Source organism: Camellia sinensis, chromosome 6 (assembly GCF_055761805.1).
Source record: "Camellia sinensis isolate YWXY chromosome 6, ASM5576180v1, whole genome shotgun sequence".
NCBI classification, from domain to species: Eukaryota; Viridiplantae; Streptophyta; class Magnoliopsida; order Ericales; family Theaceae; genus Camellia; species Camellia sinensis.
Window position 1 is genome coordinate 138,646,893 of NC_138966.1, and position 17,643 is coordinate 138,664,535.

The 17,643-nt window shown below is 33.6% G+C and overlaps 1 protein-coding gene across 3 annotated transcripts; it reads left to right on the top strand.

The window, feature by feature from the left end:
- Positions 1 to 5,933: 5,933 nt before the first annotated feature.
- LOC114317606 (bifunctional 3-dehydroquinate dehydratase/shikimate dehydrogenase, chloroplastic) lies at positions 5,934 to 10,890 on the top strand. Of its 3 annotated transcripts, none has more exons than XR_014333139.1 (7): positions 5,934 to 6,068; positions 6,151 to 6,313; positions 6,685 to 7,280; positions 7,490 to 7,589; positions 8,476 to 8,580; positions 9,890 to 9,970; positions 10,710 to 10,890. XR_014333139.1 is itself a non-coding variant. In XM_082874851.1 (7 exons), exons 1-3 carry the CDS (start codon positions 6,033 to 6,035, stop codon positions 6,801 to 6,803), a joined length of 318 nt encoding a protein of 105 aa, XP_082730977.1. In that variant the 5' UTR covers positions 5,934 to 6,032; the 3' UTR covers positions 6,804 to 7,280; positions 7,490 to 7,589; positions 8,469 to 8,580; positions 9,890 to 9,970; positions 10,710 to 10,890. The 3 variants fall into 3 exon arrangements, 2 of the variants coding, with proteins under 2 accessions (XP_082730977.1, XP_082730976.1); XM_082874851.1 differs by having other exon boundaries at positions 8,469 to 8,580; XM_082874850.1 differs by having other exon boundaries at positions 7,490 to 8,580.
- Positions 10,891 to 17,643: the final 6,753 nt, after the last annotated feature.

A 17,643-nucleotide genomic window follows, 5' to 3' on the forward strand; every position in this document is an offset into this window, starting at 1 on the left:
GGCGAGTTTTGGAGTTATGAAATTAGTAAGCCCTCAATAGATCAGTATATGATCTTGACTAATAAGCTGCGCGGATTGACTTTGTAATTTGCACTACTACAAAAATAGTTAAAGATCACACTTTGACAAAAAAAAAAATCTCACTTTTATTGAAAGTGTGATAAAAAAAATTAGATTGATATTTTAATCACACTTAATTTGATTGAGTGTGATAATATTTATTTTTTATGTCACTTTTCAATTAAGTGTGATTATATATATATATTTTTAATCACACCTTCTAATTAAAGTGTGATTATATATATACTACTACTTTTTAATCACACTTTTTAAACAAGTGTGATTATATATATATTTTTTAATCACACATTCTAATTAAAGTGTGATTATTTATATATTTTTTAATCACACCTTCTAATTAAAGTGTGATTATATATACACTACTACTTTTTAATCACACTTTTTAAATAGGTGTGATTATATAGATATTTTTTAACCACACATTCTAATTAAAGTGTGATTATTTATATATTTTTTAATCACACCTTCTAATTAAAGTGTGATTATATATACACTACTACTTTTTAATCACACTTTTTAAATAAGTGTGATTATATAGATATTTTTTAACCACACATTCTAATTAAAGTGTGATTATTTATATATTTTTTAATCACACCTTCTAATTAAAGTGTGATTATATATATATTACTACTTTTTAATCACACTTTTTAAATAAGTGTGATTATATATATATATTTTTAATCACACATTTTAATTAAAGTGTGATTATATATATATTACTACTTTTTAATCACACTCCTTAAATAGGTGTGATTGTATAAAATATTTCAATTTGATTTTTATATAAAATATACAATTTCCAAATCCGCGCCTCTATTCTACCCATGAATGATAGAGATGACTCATTACTAGAAAATGAGGCTTTAGACACGGAACTTTTTCACCCATTTTTTAATCTTTCTATCTCTCTGTCTCTGTCTCTCTTCTCTCTCTCTCTCTCTCTCACTCATCACTCTTCTCTGTCTGTCTGTCTTTCTCTATCTTTCTCTCTGTCTATCTTTCTCATCTCTCTCTGTCTCTCTTCTCTATCTCTCTTCTCTTTATCTCTCTCGCTCATCTCTCTCTGTCTCTCTCTCGTTTATCTCTTTTCGCTCTTTTTTTCTCTCCCTCTCTCTTTGTCTATATCTTTTCACCCATTTTTTCATCTTCCTCTCTCTCTTCTCATTCTCATTCTCTCTCTCACTCATCACTCTTTTCTTTCTGTCTATCTGTCTCTCTCGCTCTCTCTCTCTCACTCATCTATCTCTTCTCTCATCTCTTTTCTCTCTCTGTCTCTTTCGCTCATCTCTCTTCTCTCTATCTCTCTCATCTCTTTTCTCTCTCTGTCTCTTTCGCTCATCTCTCTTCTCTCTATCTCTCTCATCTTTCTCTGTCTCTCTCGCTCATCTCTTTTCTCTCTCTCTTTCGTTCATCTCTCTTCTCTCTATGTCTCTCTCGCTCATCTCTCTTCTCTTTATCTCTCTCTCTCGTTCATCTCTTTTCTCTCTCTATCTTTTTTCTGTCTCTCACTCTCTATCTTTTTGTCCCTCTCTCTCTCTTCTCTTTCTCTCTCTCTTTCTCTACCACTATGTTCGCGTTGCTCACTCTCTCCCTTCTGTCTTCTCTATTTACTGAGCTCCCTCTCGATTTATCTATCCACTACAAGAAAATGCATTTTTAGCGACCACTTTGTCTCTCTCTCTCGCTCATCACTCTGTCTTTGTCTCTCTCTCTTTCTCTCCTCTCTCTGTCTCTCACTCATTTTTCTCTCTCTCACCACCCATCTCCTTTACCACCTTCATCACTACTGCAAACGTCATTCCACTACCACCATTACTACCACTGTCGCCACTTCACCTCTACGACTACCATTGCTACTACCATTGCCACCACTACCACTACTGCCACTATTACTACCATTACCTCTCATTCACCCTTGCCACTTCATCTACTCTATCACTACCACAACTTCACCACTAATCTCCTTCGCCACCACCACCACCACCACCATCATCTCTTATCCACCACCTTCACCACTACTGCCACTACTACTACCATTACCTCTCATTCACCCTTGCCACTTCATCTACTCTACCATTACCACAATTTCACCATTAATCTCCTTCGCCACTACTACCACACCACCATCATCTCTTATCCACCACCTTCACCACTACTGCCACTCTCCATCCTCTACAAAAAATATATATATATTAATTACAAAAAAATATATATTTTAACAAAAAATATTTTTTTTTGACGACGGCAACTCCCGTCGCAAAAAAAAGAAAAGAAAGTTAAACGACATTATTTTGTTATTTAAATTTCATTTCTGACCAAAAAAAAATATTTTTTTATTCCCGCCTGTTTTTGTTTTCCATTCCCGCTCTATTCTCTCTCTCTATCTCTTCTATCTGTCTCTCACTCATCTCTCTCTCTCTCACCACCCATCTCCTCTACCACCTTCACCACTACTACAAACGTCATTCCACCACCACCACCGCTACTTCCACTGTCGCCACTTCACCTCTACGACTACCATTACTACTACCATCACCACCACTCCACTACCACTACTGCCACTACTACTACCATTACCTCTCCTTCACCCCTGCCACTCCATCTACACTACCACTACCACAACTTCACCACTAATATTTTTTGCCATCACCACCACCACCACCACCATCTCTTATCCACCACCTCCACCACTAATGTCGCTCCCTTTCCTCTACCACAAAAAAATAATTCATGATTTTTACTAACCAAAAAAAATAGGCCGTAGAAAAATATTTTTCATTGACCACAGAAAATAAACTTTTATTTTAGTGGAGAATATTTTTCATTAAAATATTACCCCTACTTCTACCAAATAAAAAATAATAATAATATTTTTTTTAATTAAAATAAAAATGAAACAAATAAATTTTCAATCTTAGTAACTAAAAGAAAATGAAATTTTTTTCATTAACTACAAAAAAAATTATTTTAATAAAAAATAATTTTTTTTAACGACAGCAACCCGCGTCTCTCTTTCTCTCTCTCTCTTTCATTTATCTGTTTCTCACTCATCTTTCTGTCTCACCACCCATCTCCTCTACCACTACCACTACCACTACCACTACCACTACCACTGCCACTGCCACTGCCACTGCCACTACCATCACCACTACTACTACTATTACCTCTCATCTACCGCGCGCCACTCCATTTCCCATACCATTACCACAACTTCATCACTAATCTCCTTCGCCACCGCCACCACTACTCCTTTTCTGTCAATTAATTTTTTTGTCAAATCATTTGTTTATGTTAGTTTTTAAATAGAAATTTAAAAATTTGACTAACAAATTTTTTTTAATTATTTTTGTTTTCAAATAAATTTTTTTTCAATTAATTTTTTTAATTAATTTTTTCCAATCAATTTTTTTTTCCAATTATAATGTGAATGATCTCATTGTCATGAATAATAATAAAAATAAATAAAAATATTTTAAGCCTAGACAAATATATTTTTTTGTTTATGTTTTAATTTTTTATAAATATTTTATTCAAACCAAATGCATGTGTAATTTATATTTTTTTAAAAATAAACAAAAATTAATTTATAAAAATTTTATAAACATAAACTAAAAAGTAAACGTTATCAAAAGCTCCCTCAAATTTTCATTTGTGACCAGAAAAACCAAGGCGCCAAAATGAAAATTAATAAGCGCCAAATTAGAAGATAAGAAATTTTCAACACCTAAAAAGTTTAAAATATTAGAATAGAAAACCCTCTCTCTTTCTCCCAATCGCCAATCTTTGCACCAATCTTTGCACCAGTTTCTAGGGTTCCAATCTCCACACTCATAGTTGTGCACACACAAATGGAGCATCAGTTTTCGCAGATTAGACGCGGCCTTTAATCGATCTCAGCCTCAGCTTGGAATCTAAAGAGAGAAAGTATGGTGGAGGATGGATCGGAGAGAGAGAACGGGAATGGATTCGATTGAATCTCGATCGGTATTTCAGGACGAGGACAAGTCAGAGATCGAGGACGAGGAGGATGATGAAGATTTGACACCTCGAATAGGCATGGATTCGGACGACGATGATAATTCCGAGCAAAGACTCATTTGGCAGGCCCTCGGATCGATTCCTTTGATGTCAAAGCACTTAAGGTCTCCGAAGCGCAACGGAACGACTTTGAGGTACAAATTTTTCTTTATTAGCAAATTTTTTCTGATACTTCACCGAAGTTCATAGCACGTTATGGTAAGATTGCTGATTGCACATCTACTAATTAAATGTCTGGTTGGGTCTCATAGTTACCGTGCAAAACTGTCTAATTTTTTCTTTGAACTTCATTGTCTGTTTATCATGTTCAGCAGATACGCATGCACCATTTCAAATATGTAATTACTAATTGAGACTCTAGACTAGGTTCTTACTTCATTGTTTAGGAAATCTGGCTAGTAATGGAGCCTATCAAGTAGATTTTTTTAGCTATTTATATTGTGAACAATATTTTTAGGTCAGTTTTTGGAGTTTTTTTTTTAATAAAATTTTATTAAAAATTTTTCTTCTCAGGCAATTGAAGTTTTTATTTTTATTTAAATTTTTCTTTGTGTTGGTGATAAGCTAGGCAATTGAAGATGATCCCAAATACTGGGAAATGTCATAGCCAGGGAAGTTCATTCAAAGAGAGAAGAGTGGGAAATTGATTTAGCTAAATTGGATATAAAAAATGCTATAGCTCATGGGACATATGGTACCGTGTACCGGGGGACTTATGATGGCCAGGATGTTGTAGGTGATTCAACAATTACCTATGCTTCATTCTGTTTAGTCAATCTGGAATTAATTTCATTATCATCAGATTAAAAGATATGTTAAATTCACAATCTGTACTCTAGCTACTTAATGCTTATTTTCTTCGTAATTTCTTGAATTAGTCTACGTTTTTGGTTGGTTTCTTTTTAGTAGGATCATTAATCCTCCTTACTTCGTTAGAGGTTTTGTCTAGAATGTGTTCTCCTACATTCCCCTCAATCCTTTTCTTTTAATGCTAGATTAGCCATTCAATTAAAAGGGTGTTCAGATTTATCTATCTTTTTTTTATATAAAAATCACACTTCAATATTTTATGCTTTGTGATCTAAAATATATGAACACTACTACTAGAAAATGTTAGAGGGAGTTCAATCTTTTGAATGCATAACTATGATAACATTGCTTATCTATTGCTCTACTTACACTTGGTTCCTGTTTCGATAAAAGGATATCAAATGAAGCATTTGAGGTTATTAAACTTTATAAAAATCAATGAGAGATTGACCAACTAAATGGAAGATAAAATAGAGCAAGAAGACAAATATTTTGCCATTATAATCATTAGCATGAAGGATTTCAAATAACTAATTTGATATTGTCATTTCAAATTCATCATAATAAAGCTCTCAAATTCAATCTTGAAATCCATATCTAAGTTCAAGTTACGATTATTTTTAGTTACACCATATTGAATATGTCTAATGATTAGTTTTACATCATCTTTATGTAGACGTATCTATAACATATGTTTATACTTATGTTCATGCTTGTTAGGTATATGTAATCTATTGTAATTTTTTTTATGTGTATGTAATCTGTTGTAAATACCAATGTACTGTTGATTATCAACATGTTTAATTCTTTCAGATTTAACCTTGAAATTGCATTTATCTAGTTAATATCACACATTTTTGTTTATATCAATATTCTCACAACTATATCTTTCATAATATAATAGTGAAGGCATTGGATTGGGGTGAGGATGTTTTATTTCATTATTTTAACACATTTTTGTTTTTGGTACCACTTAACCTTGCAAGTGAGGTTTTCAAACTATAAAAATTCAGTTTGTGGCAGCTCACTCAACAAGGACACGTGACCTTGTAATTGCATGACATTTTTTAGAATTGTTTCTCATATTTTCACCATTGGGAATGCATCCAAATACAGATCGAATTCCTGTGGCCAAGGTCCCTCCCCATATTTTCATTCCAACCAAACAACATTTTTGACTCGGGCATTGTAATTAACACTTGGTATTTCATTTTTTAGGGGACTTTGGGTGATTACAAAGTTGTCTTTGATGCCGTTTACATGCCTAGAAAAACCACCCTGTTAAAAGAAGCTGAGGCTGCTGGAGCCATCATTGTCAGTGGAGTTGAAATGTTCCTCCGTCAAGCCATTGAACAGTTCAATCTCTTCACTGGTGGGAAAGGTACCTTCAATTTCTTTCCCTTTTAAATATTGTTTTTTCCCTTTAAATAGGAATTAAGGATTAATATTAAGTGGTTTTTTCCCTTTTAAATATTATTTTTTTAATATAAAATTGTAACTCTTTTATTGTGTAATATTGTTCTGTACATTAGGTACTATGTAACAAGAGTGTTATTATTTTTTTGTAATCTAGGTCATTTAATAAATAAATAAATAAAAAAACTTGATCTGGGTATGGAAAGATTGGATTTAGAAGAAGAAGTTATTGTCCGTTTTATATGTGCATATGCATAAATCAAAGAACAAATTTAGGGAAATAGTCATATCAGAATTTTTTTGACAGTTTTCTTTACCTTCTATTATTATATTCAGGTAATCTTCGGATTCAACAGAGTTCTAGAAGGGAGTTGTTGTGTTCTTGCTGCTATAGATTCTGCTCTTGCATGTTTCCATTACATAACTTTGAAATGTTGGTTATAGATAATTTCTAAGCAAGAACATGATTTGGGTACAATAGGATTGGATGTGAAAGAAGAAATTCTCATTCTTTTTCATTCCTCGATAGCTTTGATAAGTACATATGCATAATTCAAGGGAGAGAAATAAGGAAATAGTTATATCAAAAAGTTATGTGGGGAGCAAGCAGTCCTCTAGTTTTGAGGATACTAATTCTGCTAAAGAGAAAGCTAAATCTATCTATCCACCTATAGAAAGCCATTGGAATTTACCTCCTCAAAAGGAGTACAAGAAATTGTCTTCATTAAACTTAAATTGCAAGTCCATGTTGTCTTACCCACTCAAGATTCGGGATTCACTAAAGAGAATTAGAAAGAGCCAAAGCTTGCTAGCAGTTCCCAAAGAAGCTCGTGATCCAAAAGATGATCAAATTGTTCAATCTTTCCGTGAATTGCTTTTGCTCGAGGGCCATCTGCCAGGGAAACATAGTGTGATTACCACACACTTTTACGGTATGTTTCTGCTGTGACATTTTTACATACATAAATAATTAGCCTCCTTTTGGGATGAAGTAGTTTCAATGAAGTTTGTTAAGCTCTTTATGTAGCATTGTTTGAGTACTGTGTGGTGAAGTGTGAATCAGGCAAAGATGATGTTCTGTTTGGAGTAATTTTACTATTACATATATTTACAGTGGTTTTCTTCCATGATGTCATGTCAGATTTTTGCGAATGAGGGATTTTGATCTGATGAAAGCAAAAGATATGTTTTTACAATATCTTAAATGGCGAGAAGAATTTGAAGTTGATACAATTGTAAAGGTGAATTTCAGACTATCTACCTGTAGCAATTTGTTGTTGGAACTATTTTGATGCCCATGAGTGGAAGTCTAGATCATATTTGCGGTCCTTAGATAATATAATTGATTTATTTTCAATTTTTTCCCCTGAAAAGGCTGTTGCTTATGAAGAATAGGTACTAATATGCATTCACTCAAATTACTATGGCAGGTCTAGACAGGAAGTGTCTCTCTCTCTTTTTTGAGTTGGTGAATTTTGAAACCTGTGTATAATATATGCTTTTGATGCCCGTTTGGAAGCATCATGACGATAAGATAATGACTGTTTCTCTATGAATATTGATGATGCTTAACTGTAAAAACACAAATTATGATGCTTACCTCATTGAACTTAACATATTAGTAAATTTTTTTTTTAATAAAAAAAATAATAGTAAAACCTTGCAAAATTGTTAAATTAAATTATTCTAACTGCTAAGTTGTATGGTTCCTGCAGTATGCCTCTAATTTAGTACCAAAAGCCAGGAAAGAAAAAACGGAGCATATTAAAAAAGGAAAAGTAAAATTTAAGTTTTACAATCTGCTAAAATTTGAGTGAATGCATAGTGAAAATAGTGAAAAAAAATGAGAATTTCTATATGTAGAACTGTTCCCGCGAGACGGTTGTTTGATAGATCCCTTCTGAGATAATAATGACAAATAGATTTTGTAGTGCTGCAAATAGATTATTTTTATATTTACATAGAAACTATGGATCTTATGCAGATATTTACTTAGAGTTGTACGAAAATATTTACTTAGAAACTATGGATCTTATGCAGATTTAGCACTATTAAATTTGTCAAATATACAAGCCTTTGTCTGTCTGATATCTTAATTTAATCTCTTAATGTCATTCAAGAAATTAGTGGGTGAGGCACCGCCGTCCATCCGACAAGAATTGACAAGGCTGTCTTCCCCACTTCTGGGGGCCACCCCACCGACCACCGTAGCCTTTGGCTAAAGAAAGTCAGGTACACATTGTTATTGAAATATTGCACTTTAATCATCCACATTATGATAAGCTACACAAGTCATGGTTGAGTAACATAAGGGACGCAAAATGGTTAGTGGTAAAAGACAGGTTAAGATATTGTTTGCTTTTGGATTAGGGTGATTATGGTATTGCCTGTAAAGCCAAACCTACACCTTAAAAGGGGAATTTTTATTTGAAAAGAGCAGGGAAGAGAGTGCTTAGCTCTGAATTTTTAGTTTATACTTTATGCCCTGCACTCTCAGTTTGTGTTTCTTTTACTATCAAGGAAGCTTATTCAAATGTCCATTCGTATGATTTTCATTTCTTGTTTTTGTCGGAAAACAGGGAAAACGAGTAGCGCGTTGGGGTGATTCCCTTTCCATTTCCCTTTCCCCTTAGATCTAGGCTAGAGAATAGGTTTTAACGAGTGTACAAAAAAATATACTACATAGATTGCTACAGAATCAAAATGTCAATTATTTTCCTAATTGCTGAATTTCAGAATGTCAATCATTCTTCTTTGTGGTGTATATTACCTAGTTAATTATTCATTTTGCTTCCATGACTGCTAGGACTCAACAAATGTGTAGTGGAAATGTTGACAAATTTATGTCTATGAAATGTAGATTCCCTTTATTTTGAAAAAATTGATGTCTATCAATGAAGATCTCATTTTATGTGGTTGAATTTCACCTTATAGCAAAATTTGGTTATCAAGTCATATTGAAAGAGAAGAGTTGTGTTAATTAGCAATCATGTCTGCTAGGAATAGATTCATATATGTTTTCAGTTCTTCAAGAAATTGGTACTTCCCAAAAGACAAAGCTTCAAAAGAAATTGGTTTCTTGTCAAGTCTTAAACAATTAGAAACTTCCTTAGAGCAATTCATGTTTGAAACAGAATGCAACAAGAATTGATCTCTCTTATTGGATTAAATTCTTGCCTCATTCAAATACTACAATGCAAATTACCTCTTTCTCCATTCTCATTGTTTCTTGGTTCTTAATTAGAGTGTAGCCGTGACTTGGTACGATGGCATTGTATCTGTGTTGCATCTATAATATATATAAATGTTGACATATATTTGTATCTGTTTGTCTTTACATACATATATTAGGTTTGTGGATACCATATTCTGAATCTGAGTAAACAAAATTTGAATCTTACCTACTTTATAGTTGATTCTGTTATGGGAAAGAATGCAGAGTATGTGGGTTATTTATTGGGAATTTGAATCCCAAATGAAAGGCCCACAGTTTTGAATCAAATATAAGATATTTATTGGGTATTTGTGCATGTGCCTTCAGAAATTGCTGTTCTGTTGTTTGATTCTCCTCTTGAGCTCTGTTCTGTTCCTCACTGTAACTGTGAGATCGCCGATCTTCAAGGTATGTTTCGTTTCTCTACTTTCTTTTTGATCTATACAAATTGCATATATATATATATATATATATATATATGTGCGCGCGTGTGTGTGTGTATGTATATGATTGTGTTTATGAAGTTTAATTTGATTGTTGATTGTTTGTTATTTGAGCTTCAAATCTGTGATTCGGTCTGTTTAGGTCACTTAATAATTCATTACTGAAAAATCATATTGTTAAAAAAAAAAAAATTCTTATTATATATATGTATATATATGCTGGTACATCAGGCATATGGTTATGCAAATCTAACATTCTTACTCTAAGAATGTACCTGCTGTGATAAAAATAGGATCGAGGTACTAGTTACAAGAAGCATAGGCTGAATACATGAGGTTTGCAATGTTTAACTATATGTGGGGCTTATGGAGTAAAGCCACATTTACCTCTAGCCTCTTGTAAATCATAGTCCAAATTTTCTCATTTTTTTAGCACTATAATACTATTTGGTAGGTTTGGCATTTAGCAAGTGACTCTGGTAATTTTCAGGTTAATCTTGGCATTTATCATTTTTAAATACTATGCTCATTAGTGACCTCATAATTACAATGCCATTGACATTGAGCTGTAGGGAAGTTACTTCCAAAAAGATTAAGATCAACCAGAAATGATTAATGTTCCTATTTTGGTTTGCTGAATTAACTTTTTAGTTTATTCATATGCATCAGCGGTTTCTGAATTAATTTGTGTTTTCTTTTTTCAGGTCAGAAATTTTTTGGAGAGATGCAAAATATGGTCCAAGAATTAAAGAACTTAGTTTTTTTTAAGTTTTTTCATTTTTTAATATATGTAAGCACAGTTAATTTTTTTTTATTTAATTCTTTTGTATATACTTTTGAATATTTAATTTCCATTTATGAAATATATGATGTTATTCTATTCAATACGTGGTTATGATTCAAAATATAGTATATAGTGTGTATTACGTTCTTCAAATGTGCATACAAAAATAATATTGATTATTTTTCAAATATGTCGAATCTTTTTTTTATCACAGATTTTATTAGTTATTAATCACACTTAAAAGATGTGATCTAAATGTTATTAATCACACTTAAAAGATGTGATGTAAATATTTTTAATCACACTTAAAAGGTGTGATCTAAATGTTATTAATCACACTTTTTAAGTGTGATTAAAAATGATCCTTTTTAATCACACTTCCAAAGATCACACTTAAAAGGTGTGATCTAAATATTTTTAATCACACTTAGAAAGTGTGATTAAAAATGACTCTTTTTAATCACACTTCCAAAGATCACACTTAAAAGGTGTGATCAAAATATTTTTAATCACACTCAAAAGGTGTGATCTAAATATTTTTAATCACACTTAAAAGATGTGATCTAAATATTTTTAATCACACTTAAAAGGTGTGATCTAGATGTTATTAAGCACACTTAAAAAGTGTGATTAAAAATGACCCCTTTTAATCACACTCCCAAAGATCACACTTTAATAAAACTTAAAAGATGTGATTAAATAACATACATCACACAAAAAAAGTGTGATCTTTATCTGTTTTTGTAGTAGTGTTGATTTGTAAATAATGTTACATCATTGGATGAAGTAACATTCAAAAGTCACGTCATCCAAGAAACGCGAGCTTAAATAAATTAGTCATTAAGTGTAAGACGAGTAGCCAGTATGAGCAGTGTTTTGCTCTCTACCCAATTATTGGGAGTGGATTGAGCGAAATTTCATGCACTATAATAGTGTGCGTAGAAATATCACGTGAAGTGAAAAGATTAGCGCTTAGAAGCTGCAAAAATCTATTAACACTAAGTGAAAAGATTAGCGCTTAGTAGCTGCAAAAATCTATTAACACTAAGTGAAAAGATTAATGCTTAGAAGCTGCAAAATCTATTAACACTAAGTGAAAAGGTTAGCGCTTAGTGGCTGCAAAATCTATTAGCAATGCCGACTTGTCTTAGTCTGAACACTTACTGTTTCCACACTTGAGTGTGAGACATGAGGGGCTTCTTGGTATGATTCCTTAGCTAGGCTAACGTTTTGAATAACGTTTACCACCAAGCGCAAACGTTGCAGCATAGTAATGAAAAGATCAAGGCTGACAAGGTTGTTATGACTCTAAGAATTTGACGCATCGCTTATAAGAGCATTGTGTTGAATTAGACTCTTTGGCCTAATTCGCGCTTAAGTTACTTCAGGAGCTGTCATAGTTGATAGCTTATTCTCTCCTTCTTGTGGATAGTAGAATTAATTGCAAGTAACTATGAAGCGAGAAACAGAGATGGCAAGAGGAGTATCGTCATCTTTCAACTAGATGCAGTAAAGTGTATGGAGAATAAAATTGACTTGAAGGTGCAGGGGATTAGCACTTACTAGTTAAATTTGCGACTTAGGCGCACTTGATATCTCCATGATATCCTTTTTATGATCTAGTGAATATGACTTAGTCGTGAGTCATTACCTAGTTGGGCCTAAACCTTTAAAACTTGTCTTCGAGAACTCACACATTAAGATGATTGGAATTAGTTTATGACATTGGTCATGAACCAGTGGCTTATTATACTTAATCACATTAATGAGATGATGACACGATGGTTTGAGTAGGCCTTATCGGGCCCACTCGCTTATGACATTCTACTCTTATATGAATGTGTAACTTTGTTCGCAATGGGTGCGCACAAGTAAGTAGGAAAGCCGTAGAAGGTCATTTGTATTGGCGCATTTAGTCCACTATGATATTTGTGACTAGATATGTGTGAGGGTATGATAGGTAAGCCTCAATCTCGACACATTTATAGATTACGATACGCATCTGAGTCAAGACTATTTGATCTCCCATAAGTCAAAAGTTTTGAGATGATTTTTGACATTGCACATATGAGGTTGAGATCAATTAGATAACAGCTTTCATGCTTTTAGTTTTGACCAAGGTGGCGAGTATCTATTTGAGTTATTTTTTAGAAAACTCTGTGAAGAGAGATGGATGCTTAGAAAATTGATTATTCCTAGTACTCAACAACACAATAGTGTAGTAGAGATAGGGAATTAAATATTGTTAATGTTAGGTGGATAATGGCGTAAAATGTTTCCCAATTGAAAATTGCACTAGTTTGTTGCCTATATCCCTAACTAAGTGCCCTCCATATCAGATTTTACACTCCATTTTGAGTAATAGGTTAGCGGAGAGCCATCAATGGGCGATCTATAACCGTTAAGCAGCTTATCTTTATTTTACTTCTCATAAGATTGCGAAGTTAAGACCTAGGGTTCTATAGCGCATTATTGTATGCTGTCTTGTAAACACAAAGAGTCGTGTGGCGCATTATTGTATGCGGTCATGTAAACCCTCCAGGTCATGTGCATATAGGTAAGCAGCTTTGTGGTAGTGTAACTAAGTCACATAAAGTTTTATTAGTAAATGTGACGTGAATAGAGTTTTTGGAACTCTATAAGATGGAGAATTCCAAGCATAGCGCTCTACGTAGCCTAGTTGAGAATGGAAAGAAATTTCCAATATCCTAGGGACAGTGGGAGCGATGTGCCTACTAATGGATTACTCCATTAGAGAAGAATACTCTACATTCTTAGTTGCGTGGTAGCGAATGTGAAAATTTTCCACGTCATCACTGGGTGATTTAGAGGGAAACATTCATGATTGCTCCGCAAGATGATAAAGAGCCTAGGATAATGCCAAAGGCTCTAGTCCCCTGTTTTTAGAAAGTGGATCTATGTTGCGTAGTTTAAGACAAAGTCTTTGAGGATTAACCATTTTTTATAATTGGTTGACTTTTCATTATGACGCAAAACTGTTATAAAGTTATGCGTAATTTGGATAGTCATTGTTGAGGCATAAGGCTCGCTAGATACCGAAAAGTCGCACCATTGAGGAAAGTGTTGACCATGAGAAGACTTCCTCCTGGGGAGTGAGGTTATTTTGACTTAGGCTATGATTGATATAAGTTCGGAACATTGATTTGTGGACATTGTGACCCAACTTTCTCGTTAGCAAATTGGATAAGTAGATCCGTAGGGATTTACCTTCTGCTTTTATGGTAAAAAGTTAGGAGCGCAAAAAGGTTGCTAGTTCTAATAAATCTTTTACAGCCTAAAGCAGTTATCCAAACAGTGGTTCTTAGATTTCATCAAGCCATGATAGGCCAACGATGATCAATGAAGACCACTGAGGCATGATCAATGGTCCACAAGAAGGTTTTTCCTTACTTAGTCATTATGAGCCAGGAATTTATAGGGTTGTCGCCACCTAGGGTGGCCAATCCTCTATTTTAGATATGATGGACATGGGTGATGTAATTTATATGCTCGGATATACGATCCTTAGGGATTGTTTTGGGAGAATTCCTGTTTTGTCTTCGATGACTTACATAAGGAATATCCTAAAACGATTCTAGATGCAAAATTGCAAACCCATTGACTTACCTATTGGTAAAAGCCAGAGCCTTAGCTATTGAGTGAATCCTCGGATTGTCTTTGAGAGAAACAGTTGACCTATATTCCTTGATTTTTCTTTGTTGTGGGAGCCTAAAGTACGCTATGTGGGCGTATTCGGCATGATAAGTGTTATCTTTGGTAAATGGTCAATTGAGTTGTTTAGACATTGACCTTGCTCATTAGACTGTGGATAAAATGCTTTACTAGTAGTATATTAATTTGCTCCTTGTAAGATTCAATGCGCTAGTTGGGCGCATCTGTGCTAGTTGGGCGCATTAAGAATGAACGCAAATTGGTCACCAAAAATATCTTTAGAGAGGTTATTGCGCAAGAGGTAGTGATCTTAAATCACTTCATGTGAGGCGCACATGGTGAATTCCGTTGTATATACTTATCGCAAGAGGTGCTGATAAAGCTTATGTTTGGAATCTAGAATAGTGATCTTGAATCACTTCATGTGAGGTGCACATGGTGGATTCCGTTGCATATACTTATTGCAAGAGGTGCTGATAAGGCTTATGTTTGGAATCTATAATTGCGCAAGCTGTGGTCATTTTTTTTTAAATCGATCACTTATTTTGAGATGATGGGATGTTGACACTATTATGGTTTGTGTCATAATGATTAGCAGATGATGATGTCAGCAGGCAAGATTGGCTCACTCACACGAGTAATCGCCCTTGGCGCTTGGGAGCGAGCAAGGTTGAGACTAGTGATTTATTTCTATTTGGAGCCAAGAGAGGCTTAAATAATCCACTATGCATGTCGCCTTGGTTACAACCAAGATGAGGTCGTGTTAAGGACCAAACATGGATGTTAGTACCCACTTTCTATGTTGTGCCTGTTATGATTAGCCAGATGCGAGATCTCATTTGGCGCCTGGAAGGCGAGCAAATAGAGAATTCGGGTTAGGCGCTAGAAAGCGACTAGACTAATATCTGTACGGTGTATCGAGTATGACGTCACTCTTTATGGAAGAGTTACTCCACCATAACATGTATTCATACTACATGTGCTTGGCGATCGAGTAATGAGGTGAGAGAATGGATCCCTGTTTCCTCACCGTTTGAGTCTTACATGTCATTATTGATATGACTTTCATTTATGTACCCTTTTGTGATTTTTGACTATGTCATAAGGTAAGGGGTTGATGTTCTGCTACTTTGGTATGTTACCTGCGGTCATGTATGATTCGGCCTTAAGGGACATCACTGGGAAAGCGGTCAATCCTAAACTAAATGGCATGAGGGCAAAGGGAAGATCATCTAGTATTACACCACCGTTGTATATTCACTGCCGGCAACTCACATCGCTCTGTATGAAAAGCGAATTGAGTGTGAATATATTGCAAGGATTGAGAGGGTCAAACATGCTCTTTTGAGGGATTAGAGATGTTTTTTTTTTGGACCGGTGTAATTAGATGGGTCTGGGGTATATGAGACACTATTTCTGTTCTTTTTGGGTTGACGTCTCTATGCTGGCTCATTTTGAGTTTCTAGTATAGAGCTCCCACATGCAGGTGTTCTCAGCAGTCGCACGGTGCAGTGGCTAATATGAGATTGTTTATTTTTGAGGAGATTGAGATAGAGACGTGACAGTGTCATGCCAACTCATGTCCGAGTGAGAGATGTTAGTAATGGGCGCCCATGTAGCATGACCATTTGAATTTGAATTTGAACCTTATCCAAATAGGTTTTGAAATTGAATTCAAACCTATTTAGGATAACCACTCAGGATATAGATATTATCTCCATTAACTGATATGGATAGATAATAATAACACATTATATATCTGATATATGGGTTATGGGTGATTAAGAGAGAAACAACGTATAATCTGAATTTTACCCATATACTGACTCTTTTTAAAAAATAACGATCAAGTCATTTGCACTGTGATTTGTGTGGGTGATATTCATTCTGTAATATCACTTCACTGCTGAGTTGGTTTATCAGATTCTGGAAGCACGTGATTTACCCACGAGATTCTATCATCTAAAGGTATGATCTAAATATTTTATCTGCTGTATTTTTTATACTTTGATTTACATATGTCTTCAAAATTTATTTTCTTATTCAATTTTTTTCGTTGGTCCTAATTAACGGCAATTGGACAATGCTACGGCTAACTTGAAGTTAAATAACATGTCTAGCATTGATTTTTTTTAACAAAGTGACGAGCATTGATTGGGTTGTGCAAGAATTGTTCAATTGCTTGGGTGTTATTCGGTGGTGTTATATGTACTAATTGTTATATTAATTAGTGTATTAATAAATTTTATAATATTATTACTAATCTCACTTATTATACAAATTGTAAATATCTAAAATCTTTAAAATTATGTCATATTATCGGTTAGTACACTAATTAGTATACTAATTGATATATATATATATATATATATATATATAGTATTATTCGTGATTATTCGATAATCTGAAAATATGAACCTGTGGTGCTCTATGGTAGTATGATTGGTAGAGAAGGCGGAATATTAACTATGAATAATGCTATATGTACTAATTAATGTATTAATTAGTATACCAATCGATAATGTGACATAATTTAAGATGTTTTGGTATTTGTAATTTATATAATGAGTGAATGTGAAATCAATAATAATATCATATCTGATGTTGATACGTTAGTTAGTAGACTAATTGGTGCATGTAGCACCACCGATTAACTATTTATGTAAAGGGGCATAATAAATAATAATTGGTGAAAGATTATGACCATATAATACTCCAAAACTATTACATAATGTTTCCAATTTACGCTAGCCAATTAGCAATCAACAAGTTAGTCCGTTTAATAATAAAATCCTTACATTAGATAACGCCTTTTGAAATGTCAGGGCAACTAATATATTATCTAAGGCCATTGTACTCAACTAACATCTCTTTATACCCACACAGGCAAAACTTGCGTCATAAGTATATTAGGTATTATAAAAAATTTAAAATATGTAGATAGAAGTTTTTCATAACGTTTTGTAATTGTTTCATTCCAAAAACATTCATCGTTATAAGTTATAATTAAAAGAATTCTACTCTCGTATTAAAATGTATTTTCCAAATAATTTTTTATATGAATTATTTTTCAAAATAATTCCACATCATGCACTTTCGCATTATTGATAAGAAAGGGTAGTTTGTTATCATTTTATTATTTTATTATTTTTGTACATTACATTAATGTGTGCATAGAATAA